Source organism: Protopterus annectens, chromosome 14.part0 (assembly GCF_019279795.1).
Source record: "Protopterus annectens isolate FY-2018-M chromosome 14.part0, PAN1.0, whole genome shotgun sequence".
Classification (NCBI taxonomy): domain Eukaryota; kingdom Metazoa; phylum Chordata; order Ceratodontiformes; family Protopteridae; genus Protopterus; species Protopterus annectens.
In genome coordinates, this window is record NC_056748.1 from 555,740,194 (window position 1) to 555,760,952 (window position 20,759).

The 20,759-nt window shown below is 38.6% G+C and overlaps 1 protein-coding gene across 1 annotated transcript in view; it reads left to right on the forward strand.

The window, feature by feature from the left end:
• The window catches only part of LOC122789098 (myosin-4-like), a 235,286-nt gene that overhangs the window by 73,943 nt on the left and 140,584 nt on the right, over positions 1-20,759 (forward strand). The window contains exon 15 of the mRNA XM_044056298.1: positions 3,127-3,297. Within this exon, the coding sequence (XP_043912233.1) occupies positions 3,127-3,297 (171 nt within the window). The remainder of the gene's footprint in view (positions 1-3,126; positions 3,298-20,759) is intronic.

Consider the following 20,759-nt stretch of genomic DNA (forward strand, 5'->3'; position numbering starts at 1 on the left):
TGGCATACCTAAAGTCCAAGCCCCCACCACAAACTCAGAGAACATTATAACCTAAGAGAAAGTGTTTACAGAAACCTTGCACAAGCGTGTAAATAACTGTAAACAAACATCAGTACCAAACCAAAAATAAACTTAGGACAAACTATAAAAACAAGCTCCCTTGGTAGACTCAAAGTATAAATAGGTTGTTCAACAAAAGAAAAAAAATGCTTTGCAAGAATAGGGCTATGCCCAACAGACAAATAGTTCCCTCATCAGTCTCAACAGCAATTAAGGGAACTAATTAAGCCCTCTAAAGCCAATTGTGAGGCAAAAAAGCCTTCCAGGCTAAGGATAACCATTAGGTATTTTTAGTTGTGTATGCAACCTTAAGGGGAGCAACCAAGAGTGTGCTGAACTAATAGCAAATGGAACTCTGTATATCAAATAGTAGGATACAGCAAATTTGCTGGCTAATATATTTAGCTCCAAATTTACCCCTATCACCACCAGTTACACCCCCAAGAAATATGCAGTACCATTTCTCACCCATCTAGGATTAATGAACAGATCCTCACTGCACTCTCCAAAGCTAGAAATACTGCATCAGCGGGTCCCAACAGTAACCTAGGATGCCTCCTAAATAATGTGAAACATGATCTGTCAGGTCACCTAGAATCTGCATTCAGCCACAACCTCCAGGCAAGCTTCATCCCTAGGGAATGGACGGCTGCAGTGGTCAACCCTCTACCCAAAGGGGAAACATCAACAGACCTAGGGAACTACACACCCATAAGTTTGAATTGTCTTATAAGCAAGGCCATGGAAAGAATTATCATGGACATGATAAAGAAAGACATAGGAAATCTTCAGTCACTGGACCCATCACAGTTCAGTTTTGTCAAGGGGAGGCCATGCCTACTAAACCTGGTGGGCTTCTTTAAGAAGGTCACTAGAGCCATGGATGGGGTCAAAATGATGTATACTGCTCACCTCAACGTGGAAAAGGCATCTGACACAATATCTCACTTGAGTACTGTAGGCAAACTCAAAAATTTAAGCATAAATCCTTATGTCACCAAATAGATAGCCGAATGGCTTACTGATAGGATACATCAAGTTAGTGTGTGAGAATCCACCTCCATCAAGAGGTCTGTTACTAGTGGTGTCCCACAAGGCTTGGTACTAAGACCTCTCCTGTTTGGAACATACTTCTCCGGAGTCAAGGGAAATGTAAACAGTCTTTAGCTGACCAAATTTGCTTATGACTGCAAGCTGTGTACAATTATTGAATCCCTGAAAGACATAGATATCCTCCAGGAGGGTCTGACACAGACAAATAACTGGTGCCAGAGCCATGACCTAAAGCTCAATGCAAAAATTGCATAATTATACCTTTTGGGAAGATGACCATCCCTGTAAATTACAACAGTGACAACACTACCCTAAGAGTAGACCTTGTAGTAAAGGACTTGGGAACTCAGATTGACAGTAACCTGAACTTTGATCACCAAGTGTCCACGGTGGTGAGATAATCTTTCTTTCTATATAGCACAACTTACAAGTAAGCACATGGTATCCAGATCTAGGGAGATCATAGTTCCACTAAACTGAGTCCCAATTAGACCAATAACTGAGTATAATGCATCCTTTGACATATACCTGACTAAGCATTTGCAACAGGTCAAGTGGCCACAGACATTTCTCATTAAAAGAATACAGGGCATAAATAAAGTGCCCTATTTGGAGCAACTAAAAACACCCTGTCCATGTTCTTGGTCTACTACAGACTACCGAGGGATGATCTATGCCTAACATACAAAGCATTCTCCAATCCAGACCCAATGGATCTTCTACACATTTGCAAAAAAAAGCAACACTAGAGCTACTTGATCTAAGGATCTAAACCTTGTCTGTCACATAAACAAAACATATTGGAAGGACAGGTATGTGTCTCAGAGATTACCCCTTCTCTGGAACATAGTGTCCATTCATGTGAAGCAGAGCTCTTCCTTCTTCCTATTCAAAAACAATTTGGACCAATGGATGGGAAGGTGCAAATTCATCCATGGCTTGTAGCCTGTGTCCCTTATGGACAGGGGCAGCTTGCAAATACCCTAAGACACAGGCATATACCAAAGCTGTTCTAGTCTGGGAGTATTGATTAATGGGAAGATTTGGGAATGAATGGCCAGGCTTAAAAAAGGCTCTAGGGCTGTTAGCCTAGTAACCTCCTAAGATCCTATAAGAAGATTTTTCCAAAAATAATGATTGTCTCTACTTTGCTATATACTGCTGTATATATACACACACACACACACACACACACACACACACACACACACACACACACACACACACGCTCCAGACAGAATCTACTAAGAAAGTTTTTCTCTTGAGTATGTGGATGACATACATGTCATAGGAAACAGGCTTTGTAATTGCCTAGATAAGGTGAGTGATGAGGACCAATAGACTATTAAGCAAACTTTATGGACTGAAATATTTCATTAAATATGATATTGCCAAGTAAATTGAGACTGAAAAACTAAACACACAGAACACAAGGAATGCTGATTGTTAGGTCACCAACAAAGGCAATCTCTGTTTGCTTCCTGATATGGATTACATTGCCAAATAATGTTTCTTTCAGTCCTTATGTACCTTTACCAATAACATGAAAATATATTTCTGAAGAACAAAAATGCATGTAAATGTAGGGGCATATTTCCTAAATACTTCCATTTACCTTAGTTATTTTTCCTGGAACATGAAAAAATTCTTAGAATGAATGGTCTTTTTGAAATTTCATGTCTTCTTTCTATACTGACACAATAATGTATCCTTTGCTGCTGCTGACAACACCAGAAATAATTTTCTCTCTATTTTCCTTTCTTTCTTACATGATTATTGTTTTATATGACTGCATTACTACACAGTTCTGTATTGTTCATTCTTCCATGTAATATGATGTTAAAGGAATGTTCTTTGTGATTCTGGTTATATCTGTTAGTTACTTTTAACCAAGGCCATCGAAGTACATGCTACTTATTTGTTTTGGATGAAGACTGTGCTTGATGGAAGGATTTGTGACTGCTAAGTGGTAATGTATACAAATCTGATTAATATCCTTTTTTATGAATTTAGTTTAACAGCTTTGAGCAGCTTTGCATCAACTTCACCAATGAAAAGCTGCAACAGTTTTTCAACCACCACATGTTTGTACTGGAGCAAGAAGAGTACAAGAAGGAAGGAATCGAATGGACATTCATTGACTTTGGCATGGACCTGGCTGCGTGCATCGAGCTGATTGAAAAGGTAAGTATGATATGAACTTGTGCCTATAATGTGGTGCCTGTTATCCTGGCATGAGCTGCTACTTTTGTAGTGCGACGTAATGAAGAAGGAGCTCACTGAGTCATTTCACAAAGTAAAGCAACTGCAACCTGGGTGTAAATAATAATTACAAGAGACATTGATTGAAGGTTCTTCAAAAAAATTAAATACCAATTTCGAGAGACAAAATCTGGGAATTATACCCATGATTGCTCAAGGTTAACTCCAGTTTTTGATTATTACTCTGAAAGACTTCCTAGCTAAAATTTGGATCTGTTCTTGCTCAAAACCAGGATAATCTATATTCCTAAATTTGAACAAGTACCTTCACTTAGTTCTTTACTTCTATCAGATTTTCTTCCCTAACTTTCTAATTTTACCATAAGCCTGTTTTTCCCTCAGTTCATATTGCAATTCCTCCTTGCATTAGATTAACTTACCTTTAATTTCTCTACAAAGTGTCTACAATTTCTGTAAATGTTAAGTAATTGTCATATAACTTGTATTGATTCTTAACTAATGTTTTTCTATCACGTTTAATTTGTTATAATTATTTAAAATGCAGATGTTTTTGTTTTATTGTTATAGATTGTAAAATTATTGTGCTCAAACTGTTTTGTAATAATTTGGAGTTTTTCTCCCAGAGCCTCTGCGGAAAATGGGTTTCTACCCAGTCAGACTTTCCCTGTAATCAAATGTTAAGAAATAAATAAATAAAAGTCAAGATAATCTAGAAATATACAAAATTAAAACAAATTCTAAGTAGAGAACACTCATTAAGCAAACTGGTTAAGAAAAAATACAAGTAATGGTAAATGATTGCTCTGTCTTCAAGTAAATCAGTACTTACTTTAAGTTTGGGATTTACTACGACATTTTTCAGAAAAAAATGCGAATCCACTGCCTCTACTAATTGCATTATTAGGCTGCATAATCAATATTATGTCTTAATTTAAAATTTATAACAAAATTTCACTGGTTCACAGGATGTATTCATGATTCATTATTAGTATCAGCCCATTACAACACTCTCAGCAAATATTATATACAAATAAGCAGGGCTGATGTTGGAAATCAAACAGATACCCTGGGATTCTGAAACAATTAAGCTGTGATCATGACCAGTCCTAATCATATGTCAAGCACATCCCTCAAGTGTGCTTAGAATGACTGCATGAAAAGTCAGAACAAGAGAAATAAAGGTATATGGCAGCCATACAGGGTCATGAGGCATGTGTGGCAATCAATTTTTATGCAGTGATATTTATATTTATCTATCTATATATATATATATATATATATATATATATATATATATATATATATATATGTAGAGACAGAGAGAGAGAGCGAGAGAGAGAGAGAGAGCATCTAACCTGTGGATGGTAGTAAGGGAAGTAAGATAAAGTTAGGAGTGTACAGTAGGTAGTAGGACCATACAAACATATCACATAGACAATGCTACAAAGGGAGATGGTGCACATTGAGGGGTGTGGAAGACAAAGGAGAAGGGAACATCAAACATACATATAAATGCAATATAAATGAAGACAAAATGCAAAACAGATAATGATTCCTTGAGAGGATTTGAACAAACAACCTTCCTTGCTTCTGCTTCTAAAGCACTTCACTCACTTAAAGGCTGAGAGGCAGAATCAGTTTGAAAGAAGACATCAGTCAAGCACATAGCCTTTCTTTGTTTCAAAGTTGGAGATTGAAAGAAAGACGATACAAAAATAAATAAAATGAAAAACACGACTCTGAGACAACTTGAATTTATAAACTACACCTCTCATACTGTGCAAAGCACTTCATCTACAAGCTGAGCTATAGAAGAAGTGAGGTAAAAGGCATGTTGTATGTGCTCACTGCTATTCAAAGAAGCTGATATTTGTATGGCTGATGCTGGGTGAGGCCAATATACAAGGTGCATGATGGTGGCTATATTTAGTATTTGCTATCCAATGAGCAGTGCTGGTTCTCAGTGGTTGTACATGGGCATCAACTGTAATCTTCAGCTCACCATAGACAGTACAATTACAAAAGGTAAGTGATGTGAAAGGACCAGACAGGTATGTGTAAAGTGTGTTTATTTTTGACCAGATTAAAAGGTGCAAATGGGAGTATAGGAAAGAAATGAAATGGGAAAGAAAGTTCAGGATAGAACTTAAGGTGAGCAACTAAGGAATGAGCTGGATGGAAGTGAGGAAGGTAGGGTTAATAATTTTTGTGAAATAAGTGCCCATTTTTATGCATAAAAAATAAAGCACATTGTGAAAGGAAGGAAGGAAGGGACATAAGAACATGGTAAGTGGGTTATGTTATGTAGCATGGAAAGATGGATGTGATTGACAGGGGGTGCCATAACACTTTTAGGAAAGGTGAACACGATAGCAAAGAAGACATCAGCCAAGCAGAAGTAAGACAATGGTGAAAGAATGATGGAACAACCAACAAGGGTGGGCATGGACAAAAAAGAGAGAGGAAGACCAGGATGGAGAGAAAATGTGAAGATAACTGTGGCAGGTGGAGATCCAGATGTGTTGGGGGCTTCTGGCAGTGGTAGTGGTGGTGGTGACACTGCTGCTGCCATCTTTGGGTGTCTGACAGATCTTGCTGGAGGCATGGGTGTAGGTTATGATGCTGCTCCATATAGTAGTAAATAAATGGAGAGAAACAAAATAATAAACAAAAGAAATGTATGCAATAGAAAGGATAGTGAGAAAGAGGGTGGGGTAGAGAGAAGTACAGATACGAAGAAAAACTGAAGTTGATATATAGTCTGACTATAATACCATTAAGACATATACCGAAGCATCAACAAACACTTATCAGTTTAACAAGGCTATTAACATTCACAGCTGTGAGAGGGGAATTAAGCTAACAGCCATTATCACCTGCATTCTGACAGATAGAGGACGAACATAGTAACCTACTTGGGCAACCTGGCAGTGCTTCATAGTCTGAGATGCAGTAGAGATGTCTGAGACAAATATGCCGATACTAAGAAATCATGCTACTCAGTCACATTTCACTCACAGATTATAAGCAAAGGAATGAAAAATATTGGCAAATATCATCTGTGACACATATGTTCACCTACCCAAAAATGTTGTTCATACATTTTTCCATGTCTAATGTTATAGTTAGCATTATGAGACAGAAGTCTTAACTTAAATATTTTTGATAGTTTAAGAGGGGATTGAACCCACAAGCATCCTCACAATATGGAAGTTGAGACATAACATCTTGATCCATTTGACCAATTATATGACAGGATGCAAACACGGTAATTAACATTCAACAATTTGTCTCACAAGACATACCTGAAACTGGCTTGCCTCCAGCTTTCACACAAGACAAAATCCTAAAAGTGCTATCAAAAGCAAAAAATATTGCAATAATGGGTCCTGATATTATCCCTAGATGCATCTTAAATAGCATGAAGCACAATTTGCCACCACTCCAATAGCACTGTTCAATCTCAGTCAGCCTCATTACAAGTTTTGTACCAAGTGAATGAAGAACAGCTACAATCATTCCCCTGCCTAAAGGAGGACCTTCCATAGACCCAGGCAATTATAGACTCATAAGTCTGGCCAGCCTCATATGCAAATCCATGAATAAAACTTACCATGGAACTAATCATTAATGACATAGAGAACTTCCAAACACTGGACCCATTTCAGTTTTGATTTGTCAAGGGCATGTCATGGTTATGGAACCTGGTGCACTTTTCTGAGAAAGATACCAAAGCAGTGGATGAAGGTAAAAATGGTGCACACTGCATACCTTGACCTAGCCAATGCTTTTGACACAAGCTTCTACACAGGCATAGTGGAAAAGCTCAATAAACTGGAAAAAAATATGTCACCTGTTAGATTGCCAACTGGTTCCCAGACAGTACACAGGAGATCAAAACAGAGGAAGCCACCTCCACAAAATGACCAGTCACCAGTGGAGTCCCTCGGGGTTCTGTATTGGGACCTCTCCTGCTTGGAATCTACCTTTCTTAAGTAAAAGCCAATACCAAAGGACACTGGCTGACTAAGCTTGCAGATGATTGCAAGCTAGGAGCATGAATCCCATATAACTTAGCCAACTTGCAGAAAGGTTTGCCTCAATCAAATTTGTGCCAAAATCATGGACTGAAACTAAATACCAAAAAAATAAATAAATAAACCATTATTATAGCCTTTGGAAAGTCATCTACCTCAGGGAGCAATTGACAATTGAGCAATTGACAATATGCCCCAAACTGTTGACGCATTTATTCAGGATTTGGAAACTTATGTGGACAGTGATCTGACTTTTGTACCATATGTCCACTGTTGTAAGAAAATCTTCTATATTGCACAGCTCATAAACAAATGGATTGTGTCCAGGTCTAGAGATGTAATTACCTCTCTATGCTCAGCTTTTATCAGGCCAGTTATTGAGTATAATGCCCTCTGGCATACATCAAGTCCAAACACATGCAACAACTGAAGCATCCACAGAGATACGTCACTAAAAGGATACATGGCCAACAATTTTCCTTAAATGGACCTACTCAAAGGCCAGTCATTATACTCTGTATCCTGCAGACTGCAAAGAGCTACCTGTGCCTGGCATTCAAGGCATCCTCTGACCCAATACTGATGGACCAACTGCACATCAGCAAGTGGAATGGCATCAGAAATACTTGGACTAAACCTCTTCTGCAACATCAACAGTATGGTTTGGAGGGACAGTATATCTCACAGTGGATACTACTGCTTTAGAACAGATATTCCATTCATGTAAAACAAAGCTCACCCTGTCCATATTCAAGCACAACTTAGATCTATGGATGGGTAATAGAACATTTACCCCAGGACTGGCCCTTGTACTTCTAATGGACAGAAGTTTCCCCTAAATGCGTTATCCAGTGCATGACCCCTCAAATTATCTGTGGTATGATCCAGGCTATTGACAATGGGGTGATTAAGGTCAATCTAACATCAAATGGGGTAGGTTAATTCAAGTATCAAAAGGGAATAACTTGTACTTATAGTACATAGGTGGTGTCTGCTGCTTAACTTCATCTGTCGTAGATACGTTGAGATGATCTGTTTTAACAATGTAGCTGTCATTAGAATTGATTCTGTCACTCCAAAAAAAGAGAATTAATAACAATGCAGTATTTTAAGTCAGTGACTTTAAAGGAATCTATAATGGATGGGCCTACTGCTCTGTGTCATCGATGTATGAAAACACTGAAGTTTACTGTACCACTCACTGACTACCATGGTTGGTCTTACTTCCAGATGGAATACTCATGATGCAATAAATAAAACGTATGAGTATTACAAAGGGTATTTGCAAGGGAGAAGTGCCTCCCCTTACACACTTCTGATCTTGAGGGTCTATATTACGAGATCGAAATCCTGTTTCCGCGAACACCACAACAACGACACGTATGGTAAAGGAGAACATTCAAAACTGCGAAATATGAAATGTCAAAGTGTCATAGTTGGCCTGTCTGCGGTATAGCTCCGTAAGGTAATTGTGCGATAGTTACAGACCTCAGGTTAGGGTGCGGGTTAAGGTAAGTGCATAGATAGGTAATGTATGTAAGGTTTAGTGTAGGGTTAGAAGTAGGGATTTGTTAACTGTACGTGTGTGGATTATTTGTTTTGTTTGGGTATATGTCTGTAGAGTAAGTGTGCGATAGTTACGGACCTTAGGGTTAGGGTGTGTGTTAAGGTAAGTGCATAGATATAATGTATGTAAGGTTTAGTGTAGGGTTAGAAGTAGGGTTTGGTTAGTGTATGCATGTGTTTTATTTATTATGTTTGGGTATGTAGTATGTAGTGCGCGGTGGTGTTGGCTGACTATGACGATTCAAGATTTAAAATTTGCGGTTTAGGGGGTTCGGCGTATTTGCTGTTCGGGCTATGTGTGTCGATGTTGTGGTGTTCGATGATACGGGTTTTTGATGTCGTAATATAGACCCAATCTTGAGATATAATATCTGCAAGGCTTCATTGTCTTGAAGGGAAGGGAATAAATTATCCCACTTTCTTCTGAACTGTTGTGATTTAGGAGGACGCATTTTTAGAAAACAAGGTATGAAGGCAGAGACGCCATATGTTGGGAAGTAGTATATAAAATATTGTTTTTTTAATCAAAACATCTTTGCTTAGAGTGGCTAACAGGGCACTATGGTCTGTGAGTTGGGCATTGGCAAGTTTATTTATAGTAATGCTAAGTAGCTCCCAGTACTTATATGTCAATGCATTCCTTTGTTCATAATGTGCACCTGTTATGCATGGATATTATGATTATCATATTATGCATGGAATATTGATAGTTTATTAATGCACATTGCATTTGCATAATGTTTTATAAAGGAAATAAAGCTTTAACTTCCTAATTTGAGCAAAACTAGAAAATGTGTAATCTTGCATTGAATAAAATAAATGGATATGATACAACATTTTGGGATTTTGAAACAAGATCAAAACATTAAACAGCACTGGAAATAACTCTGTAATGGCCTTTTTTCTTTTGGGATTTTTGTTTCTCACAGATCCATACCCCTCCACCGCTAATATATTATTTTTTGTTTCTCATGGATCCATACCCCTCCACTCCTGATATATTATTTTTTGCTTCTCATAGATCCATACCCCTTCACCCCTAATGTATTATTTTTTTTGTTTCTCACTGATTCATACTCCTCCAGTCCTAGTATATTATTTTTTGTTTCTCATGGATCCATACCCCTCTACCCCTTATATATTAATTTTTGTTTCTCGCAGATCCATACCCCTCCACCCCTAATATAGTATATCTGATGTTGTCCATTTTCATTTCTTCCTCAACTAATGGGATCCAGCCATTTTACTAGCTCATGGCCATCAAAAAATTCTTAAGCTCCTTCCCTACCCACAATGCACCACCCTAACATCCATCAGATCTTGTTTGCCGCTTTAGCTTTTAAACATGGTCACCTTTGGCTGTCGAGTCTTCAGTGGGAGATAAGTTAATTTTTCATATCTCCATCTTAATTTCTTCTATAAATGGTTGTTTTTTTTATCTTGTATCTTGTATGTTGTATTTTGTATCTTTGCTTTGCTTTTTAAGGCATTTCTGCCATTATTTGCTTATATTTTGGCTGCAAAAATTTTCTACCATCCTCTCTCCTATCTCCTTCCCTTTGTTTTCTTTACACACTGTATAAAATCTGTAATTACCATTGTAGTTATGTTCTATTTTTTCTACAAGTTCTTTTTTGTAGTTCTTAAATACCATTGATGGTATTTTTCTTTTCACATTCTCTTTCTGTCTAACAAAAAAAAAAAAAAAGTTTACCTTAACTCTTTTATTTAAACTGCAGAGATGTCTGAGAAGGCTCCATGTTTAGGACCAGAACACCTGCAACAGGACTGTATTATTTGTTTTGGATTCAATCCCAGAGCCTTAGCTGACAGAAAAAATAAGCTGATTTTGAAGGGATTGCTGCCATCTCCCTTTTCTGAAGCCATTTCTGGGATTCAATCCCCCAAACATAAATCTAAAGACCAGTGAAAAGGTCAAGGTCCTTGGATTCTCCATCCTCTACTTCTTCTGAACCAAGGAGAAAGAAAGAAAGAAAGACTGGATCCAAAGCTACATCCGATCCAACCATCATTGGATTCATCCACACATATTTTGGATCCTACATCCTTGGATCTGAAGCCTTTACTGAGAACTATATATTTACCAAGTCTGGATGCAGTTCCTTCCAGAGTACCCTCTCCCTTTTTAGAGATGCACTCAAAATGGCCATCACTTGTATCCTCTCATTCCTTCAGGAGTCTCATGGAAGCGGATGTGAAGAGGATGATGAGGACATTTTTCACAGATCAAATTCAGAAGGGAGTTCTCATGGTTCCTACCCCTTTGGATCAGGAAGTCCACCCATCTACCGCTCTATCAATAACAGCTCCTTCTCTAATTCAACCTGTGGTCGTAGAGCCCTTGGATCCTAGCCTTCCAGGTCTGTCTTGTTCAGATCTGGAGAGAACACCATCTTCAGATCTGACTATTGCTCTGAGTGCACAGGCTCTGATATCCTCAGATGACTCACGGAGCCTAAGCTTCCCTGTCTGATCTGAGAAGATGGGTTCAACTTTGAGGTTTTTGGAGCCTTCTCTTCTTCTCAGAGCTTCAGCATTGGACAGCTCAATATCTACTTCTCATAGGGTAGATTGCTTTCGGGGAGAAGGGAAGTGACAGGCCAGAAACTCACTTTTTTGGCTCCATTGGCCTCCTTCTCCCCAGAGCAGTCTGCCTTTGAGGTAATGAAGAGAGTGTTTTCTGCAGGACATATGGGTCCTACCCCCTTGGATTCTCCCTTTACTTCCCAGATGACCTTGCACCATGATCTCATGGCATTTGACCAACCAGAAGATAGGTGTCTATTACTTGTTGTGTTTTAGTACATTTTAAGGTAGTTTGTTTAGTATTTAATGACATTGTTTTAATAAGTGTCTTACACTGTTCTGATAGGACAGGTTATTAAATACACATCGTACATACGGTTTAATACATTGTTGTTGTTTTGGGGGGGTGTAGTGCGATAGCGTTACACGTATGGGCACCCTTTTAATATTTAGACTTATTATACATCTGGGACATAACTGTAGCCCTGTTCAGTACTTCACATGCAGGCACTGACAACACATTCAACATTAGCATTTGTATGTTTCCATATGTTAATGCTCGTTGATATAACATCCTGGTTTGCAGTAATACACATATACACTTATTGCTTTTGAGAAGTAGAGTGTAAAATAACTAGAATGCAATGCATGAAACACACTGAACCACTGTGTTTAACTCAAATTACTTGTTGTTAGGTTTTCTTGATTTTTGCATATTGTCTTTCTCTTTAAAAGGTGAAAAGCAAGTCAGCACTGCTCTGACTCTGAAAGAGTTAACTTTAAGTAACATCTGTCATGTGACTACTTATGCTGCATTTAAATTCCCTTTGACTTACAAAGTGCATTTGTCTGAAGAAGTCTGTTTATATTAACAGACGAAAAGCGCTTTACACTTGGATTTGTTGATTCTTGTTTTTTGGCTTATTTTGGACTCTTTTCCATCACAACATTGGTTTTTAAAGGACATTGATTTTATTAAATACTTGTTTGTGGACGCTGGCATTTTTCCTGAGCTGTTTCTCTTGTTTTTCACATCAGTTTTTTGTTCTTGGAGATAAAAGAGTCATCCAAGAGGTCTCACCAGACCAGATAAGATTCAGAACTTACTCAAGATTCTTTTTAGTGCCAAAGAAAACAGGGGACTGGAGACCAGTTTTGAATCTCAGTGTTTTGAATAAGTTGGTCTGACACACAAAGTTCCAGATGGTCATGGCTCAGTCCATTTTGCCCTTTCTGGACAAGGACAACTGAATGTGCTCAATAGATCTTCAGGATACATACTATCACATAAAGATGAATGGATCATCCAGACGGTACTTACGCTTCTGGCTAGGAGCCAGTAAATATCAGTTCTGAGTACCGTCCTTTGGCCGCACGACAGCCCCTAGGGTGCTTACCAAGTGTACGGCAGTGGTTGCAGCTTATTTAATACTGCAAGGACACCAGGTGTTACCATATTTGGAAAACTAGCTCATTAGCACCCCGACCAAGGATCAACTAATAGAAGCTTGGGATCAGGTGTTACAGATCTGTTCACTTCTTGGAATAACCATAAATTACAACAAGTATCATCTGCAACCAACCCAGACATTAGAATTCATAGGAACAGTATTCAACACAATATCTATGGTAGCTTCTCTTTCTCAATCATGGTGTAAACAATAAGGATGTATGTCAGGAAAATAATTAGCAGTATCGGAATTTCAGCCTGATTGATTCTGTGAGCCCTCGGATCACTGTCAGCAGTAATAAATTTAGCCCCTGTAGAGGCAAACCTGCATATCAATGTTATGGAGATGAGAGTGGTGCTCTTAGTGTTGCAGGCATTCCAGGGTCTCTTCTTCTTGGGACAATTACAACCCAGACAGACGACATGTCAGTAGTCTGGAACATCAACAAGCAAGGGGAAACCAGATTTTATCCCCTGTGTTGAGAAGTCCTCAGAGTGTGGCAATGGGTGATCTCTTCTGACTGCATTCTAATCACAGTGCATATTCTGGGAAAGTCCACTGTGATAGCAGACAAACTGAACAGGTCCATTTTACTACCTTACAGATGGTCTCTGAATAACAAAGTGATGGAAATGATTTTCAGTCAGTGGGACCAGCCTTGCTGCAATCTTTTTGCATCTCCCCTAAGCAACACATGCAGCAGCTTCTTTGCCCTGATCCCCCCACTGGGGGAATCACTGAGGGATGCTCTGCTCCACGATTGCCCCCCTCAGTCTTCTGTATGGTTATCCATGAACTCCCCTAATCCCCAAATTCCTTCATAAAGCAGCCCAGATGTACAGAAAAGTCATCCTCATTGCACCTTACTGGCCTTAGCAAATTTTGTTCCTCTTCCTTAGGCCTCATCTATTACACCTACCTTGAATTCTGGATCCAATTCCAGACCTTCTGTCTCATCTGACAGGCATGGTCCACCCAGATATCTTAAATCATAAACTAACAGTGTGGTGTCTCCAATTCCTTTAATGGCCAGGCAACCAATGCTTTCTTCCCCTGTTCATTCCATACATTTATCTTCCCATATACTTTCTACTAGAACTCTCTACAGGAGTAAATGGAGAAGGTTTGTTTATTGGGCAGAACAGAACCAGACAGGCCCATTCTCAGCTCCAATTCATTCTGTTCTAAATTTTTTAGTGAGTTTGTTTAATGACGGTGCTAGTTCATCAACTGTTAAAGTTCATCGTGCAGCAATCTCTAACTTTCATGTGGTATTTCAAAATTCTTCCCTGGCTTCCTCTCAACTGTGCAAAGAATTTTTGAAAGGTAATCTTCTTCTAAGACCTCCGTATAAAGACCCCATGTCACCGTGGGATTTAAATTGGGTACTGCAAGCCTTAATAGATTCTCCCTTTGAACCTGTAGATAAATTTGATCTTAAATTTTTGACCTGGAAAACTGTCTTTTTAGTAGCAATTACATCTGCTAGAAGAATTTCAGAACCAAGCATTATCTTCTAAGCCTCCATATTTGATTTTTCATAAGGATAGGGTCACATTACATACAAATGCTTCCTTCCTTCCTACAGTGTTGTCGGACTCCCACATTAACCTGTCCATTAACTTGCCAGTATTTTTCCCACAATATACAAATGTAGGGGAATATTTGCTGCACTTTCTGGAAGTTCATAGACAATTATATTTCTACCTAGACAGGACAAAAGAGATTAGAAAGATGGATCAGTTATTTGCTTCCTTTGCAAATATTAAATTGGATGAATCAGATACAAATGTAACTCTAGCTAGATGGTTGACAAATTGCATCTCTTTTATTTACAACAAATTGAATCTCCCCATACCAAAACCATTAAAGGTTCATTCAACCAGATCTATGGCAACTTCTGCTTTATTCCATTCTAGAGCTTCTATGGATTATATATGTGCAGCTGCAACTTGGTCAAATTCTCATACCTTTATCACTCATTGCAAACTAGATCTGGTCTCGAGGGGAAGAGCAGCCTTTAGCTCAGCCATAGTCTGGAATATCCTTTCTTAGAGTCTACCCAGGAATTGAGGTAGCTATGGACTCTGAGTCTCTGATCCATTAGTTGAGGAAAGGATGAAAATGGACAACATCAGATGAAGAAGTTATGTAGTTACCATAATATTGCATCTGTGTTGCCAGTTTTCATTCTTCATCAACTCACCATCCACCACCCCCCCTCCATTTTTCATACCTGACGTCTGGAGGAATGGAATACTTCAGAGCACCTAGGTCCTTTATATTGAACTCCAGTAATGGTGTTTCTTTTATAGGTTTCCTGTCCAGCTGCAAACAAGATCTGAGGGTTGTAGTAGGTAAGGCAACAAATGCACAAACACTACCACTGCAAAACTGGATCAGATGGTCCTAGGCCATAAAGACTCCCAAAATACCATGAAGAAAAATCAAGTAAAAACTTCTTTTATTTGAAGCACAAAAGGAATAAGCGCGTTCATCCTGCTTAACAGGACTTCATCGGATTCAACAGTAAAATAGCATTGCAAGTGCTTACATTGATGTAAAAATTAGGTAAAAGGAAGTGATGTATTAATTAAAAACTCTAACTACTTAAAAAAATAGGTACATTACAAGATAAATAACTTGTACCAAAGTAGTATAATAAAAAATCATTTTTCCATAAAAGAAAAACATATTAACAATTGCATAATGTGCACCAGTGTCACATAGAACATACTACACTTTGTATCTCTTGTAATGTTTCCTGTTTATTCCATTTTAATGAATTCCATTATTTTTTTCTATGTTGTTCTTTAGAGATTGTTTAACCTTTTTAATATTCTATATCTATTATTTCTTAGAACTTTTCTTCATGGGTCTCTTCTGGAAATGGTCAAGGTACCCAGTAGGACTTTCCCAGTAAATAAAAATAAATATCTGATAGTACCAGGCAGTAGACAGGAATCCACTTTAGGTATACCTGTGCTCAAGCTGTCTAGTTTCTTCTGCATTTTTTACCCGTGCACAGATATAAAATTTACTTGAATAAATGTAAGTTGAAATGTACTTTAACCCTGATTGGCAAAGTATTATGTCCAAGCAGCTGTATAACTGAGCCATCAGAGCTTCTGTTGTATTTCATCCATTTGTAAAACAGGTAAACACTCTTGACAAGCCTTATCTGCAAAGCCATGGAGAGGATCATAATGGATCTCATAAATAAAGACATAGAGAACTTGCAGACTTTGGATCCAACCCAGTTTGGCTTTGTCAAAGGCAGATCATGCCTTTTAAACTTGGTTGACTTTTTCGAAACAGTCACCAAGGCCATTGACGAGGGAAAGGCAGTCCATACAGCCTACCTAGACCTGGCGAAGGCTTTTGATACAATACCTCACTCGGGTATCATTGAAAAACTCATCAACTTAAATGTAAACCCATACATTACAAGATGGGTTGCAAACTGGCTGAGTGACAGAACCCACAGGGTCAGAGTTGCTGGCGCCATGTCAGACTCAAAGCCTGTCACAAGTGGTGTCCCACAGGGCTCAGTCCTGGGCCCACTCTTGTTTGGCATCTACTTTTCTGAAGTACAAGCAAACACAGGAGGGTTATGGCTGACAAAGTTTGCAGATGACTGCAAACTGGGCACCGTAGTTGAAAACACATCCAACACAGATATCCTTCAGAAGGGTCTCACAGAAACGGATAACTGGTGCCAGAGCCATGGCCTAAAGTTAAATGCCAAGAAATGCATAGTCATACCCTTCGGGAAAAATAAGGTTACCCCTAGCTACCATATAGGTGGCAATCCCCTGAACACAGAAGAAGTTATTAGGGACCTGGGAACCCAGGTTGACAGTAGCCTTTCATTCGACACTCATATTGCTAAAGTAGTTAGGAAGACCTTCTACATTGCCCACCTTATCATGAAGGGATTCACATCTAGATCAAGGGAAGTCATAGTCTCCCTATACTCATCACTCATCAGACCAATGATCGAGTACAATGCCCCATTCGGAATGTATCTGACCCGACACTTGCAGCAGCTGGAGAGGCCACAAAAGTTCCTCACCAAAAGGATAAAGGGTCTCAAAAATCTGTCTTATGCTGCCCGACTGAAAGAACTCCAGTTATATTTAGTTGCTTACCGCTTGCTCAGAGGTGACCTATGCCTGACATACAAGGCCATGTCAAACCCAGATTTGATGAACATGCTTCATCTCAAAAAATCTAGATCCCTCAGAGCCACAAGGCGGAGACTTAAACCTCGACACGGTTATTAATAGGATGTGCTGGAGGGATAGATTCATCACCCAAAGACTCCCTATGCTGTGGAACAAAATCCCGGTTTATGTGAGGCAGAGCACCTCTTTGGCCTTGTTCAAGAGGAATCTTGACCAATGGATGGGAGATCGCAGATACACCCCAGGGGTTACCTCAGTGTCACTGCTCGACAGAGGCACAGCAAAATAATGGGCATAGTTTCTCCAAACTAAAGGGGTGGCGTAAGCCACAAAACTATGGGCTAGGCTTATAAATGCCCTCGGGCAGATAGCCTAGTATGAACCTATGAACCTATGAACCTATGACACAATTGTTTTTTTTTTTTTTTAATGGCAAGCCAAGAACACTGTCTGGTTAAATAACTTGCTCAGAATTCCATAGTAGGCTAACTGAAAAAATCAAACTCATGACTATGGGTAAAAGCTTGTTACTGGCTCCTGGCCTTTTGCACAAAACTGCCAGAGTTTTTTATAATTTTGGAATGGGGAATCAGAAATTTCTCATTTGGGGTAGTACCTGTGTTCCTTATGGACAAGGGCAATCTATAAGATACTCAGTGCAAAGGCACACATCCATGCCATCCTCTTGCCCAGAGGGTCCATATATTGGGTACAATTGGGTTATATTGGCTAGGCTTGTAAGGGCTTTTAAGCCTTTAGCCTAGTAATCTCCTATGAACCTATGTTAAAATACACATTAAAATACGTATGAAATGTGTGCTTAAAAAGGCGTGTATTGAAAAACATGTACTAAAAAGTGCTGTATGAAGTGTTGCATTATGTTGTATCAGTCAGGCTCTAAATTCTAAGATAGGTTTGACGGGGATGTAATCGTTAATACCTGGGGGGGTTACTGGTATTAAGCCTCAACTGCCAGACCACTTCTTTCTCTTCTAAAAAGAGCTTAGTGTTACCACCCCTAGGATTAACAAATACTTTTTCTAGAATACCATATTTAAAGGTGTGACAAGTTTTGTTATTCATCAAGTGACTATATAAGGCATTATTTGTATTCTTCTTCCTAATATTATACATATAAGAAGAACATTTTAGAATTTAAAAATGGCAAATCAGATCCGAGGATAGTTTCTATTACCATTAGTTCAGGAAGAATGAAAATGGACAGCATATTTGAGCTGTTTGGTTAGCTGTTACCTACCTACATCAACTTTATTACAAGCTAAGTACAAACTTGCAGTGTTATAAGACAGTACTGCATTTTTTCTGTTTTATTGCTTCATTGAATATTGTGTTAAAAATAGTACTGCATTTATCTGCTTATTTGTTTCACTGAAAATTGTAAGCCCTCTCTCTGTCTGCAGTTAGTGGGTTTATTCTTCTCACTTCATTGATATTCTGTGTTGAAGTCTTAGCCTAGAGGGTTTCTCTGTGCCTTTAAGTCTTAGTCCCTTATCTCTGAAATTATTTCTGCTGAATAGCTGCATACTTGAGCTGTTTGGTTAGCTGTTACCTACCTACATCAAATTTATTACAAGCTGAGATAAGTACAATTTCGCAGTGTTATAAGATAGTACTGCATTTTATTTTTTCTCTTTTATTGTTTCATTGAATATTGTGTTAAAAATAATACTGCATTTATCTGCTTATTTATTTGTTTCACTGAAAATTGTGAGCTCTCTCTCTCTGTGTCTGCAGTTAATTTTCCCTCTCACCTTCCCTGTTCTTGTTGTGGTATTAATCTTGGTGGCTTTTTTAATGACCACTCCTCCTGTAAATTTGTGTTGAACACTCTTCCTGGGCCCATCTCATTTGCTCACTCAACTGAGTACAGTGAGATCATATTTTGATTTCAGACACTCCTACCATTCCCATCTGTTCAGCTTTATCCCATTTCTGTCCTAGTCTAGTCTCATTAGCTCATCCTGCCTAATACAGAGAGTACATTTGAGTAGGCATACCCACTTAGGCCCTGAACTTGTCTGATTGAAGACTGCTATAACAGGGCTCAGTTCTGATGTTTTTACTGGTTAATTGGGTAATTTGTTTAAATCAGTTTGCTCATTTTCTATTGTTATAAAAAAAATCAAATTTGCACTTTATTTGCTTTTACTGTATTTGTGTCTCTTCCTACTTTATTACCGTATTTTGCTTTTGCCACTTCTTAAAAGTACTCAATTGTGTTTATTCTGTTGCATTTATTACTGCTTGGTAGTAGCCTGATTAAATTGTAACTGTTATTCTAAGTCTTTTGGTTAAAGCACTTGGGCTTCAGACCAGTTGTTTTACATTAAGAAGGTTTGTGGTCTGCACTGTTGTGGCAGGACAGGTAGCTTACATCCTTCTAAGTTGGGAATTGCTGATTGAAGGCTCAGTGTCTGTTATTCTAAAAGTGTATTAGTTCTGGTTTATGCACTTGGGCTCCAGGCCAGTTATTTTACATTAAGAAGGTTTGTGGTCTGCACTCTTGTGGGAGGAGAGGCTAGATTCTGCCCTTCTGAACTGGGAATTTCTGGTTAAAGGCTTACTGTGCCTGCTTATTTGAACTGTTTTTCTGATATTGTTGCACCTTGTCTGCTGTAGCATAGACTAGATTCAGGCCTGCTGAATCTAGCTTTGTTTGTATAACTTGAGCACTAATCCAGGCCATATTTTTTGGAGAAGGTTCCCCTGCACCCGAGTGGCAGGAGTGTGCAGATAGAACTTGTCTGATTGAAGACTGCTGGAACAGGGCTCAGTTTTTACTTTTTTTACTGGTTAATTGGGTAATTTGTTTAAATCAGTTTGCTCATTTTCTATTGTTATAAAAATGCACTTTATTCATCTCCTTTTACTGTAATTGTATTTCTTCCCACTTTATTACCTTATTTTGCTTTTTCTTCTTCTTAAAAGTACTCAGTTGTATTATTCTGCTGCAGTTATTACTGCTTGGTAGTAACCTGATTAAATTGTAATTGTTATTCTAAGCCTTTTGGTTTAAGCACTTGGAGTTCAGACCAGTTGTTTTACATTAAGAAGGTTTGTGTACTGCATTGCTGTGGCAGGACAGGTGGCTTACATCCTTCTAAGTTGGGAATTGCTGATTGAAGGCTCAGTGTCTGTTATTCTAAAAGCGCATTAGTTCTGGTTTACGGACTTGGGCTTCAGGCCAGTTATTTTACAATAAGAAGGTTTGTGGTCTGTGCTCTTGTGGGAGGAGAGGCTAGATTCTGCCCTTCTGAGCTGGGAATTTCTGGTTAAAGGCTTATTGTGCCTGCTTATTTGAACTGTTTCTTTCTGAAATTTGTGTGCCTTGTTTGCTGTAGCCCAGAAGTTAGTAGTTTATTGGAAATTTTGGGCCAATTTCTATCTCTTTCATTTCCCTGCTTTAAAAACACATTTGCCCTTTTTGTGCGCCTGTATTCAGCCCTGCAAGTGCCTGCCAGGTGTCCGGCAGAGTTCTACAGCAGCAGAGAGACAAACGAGAGACTTTGGAGTAATTAAGTGTCATTTGCTCTGCATTTTCTTGCTGTCTTTAACTAATTCCACCTAAAACGCCAATTTTTTAGCATTTCTATTATTTAAAAAGCTTGTTTCTG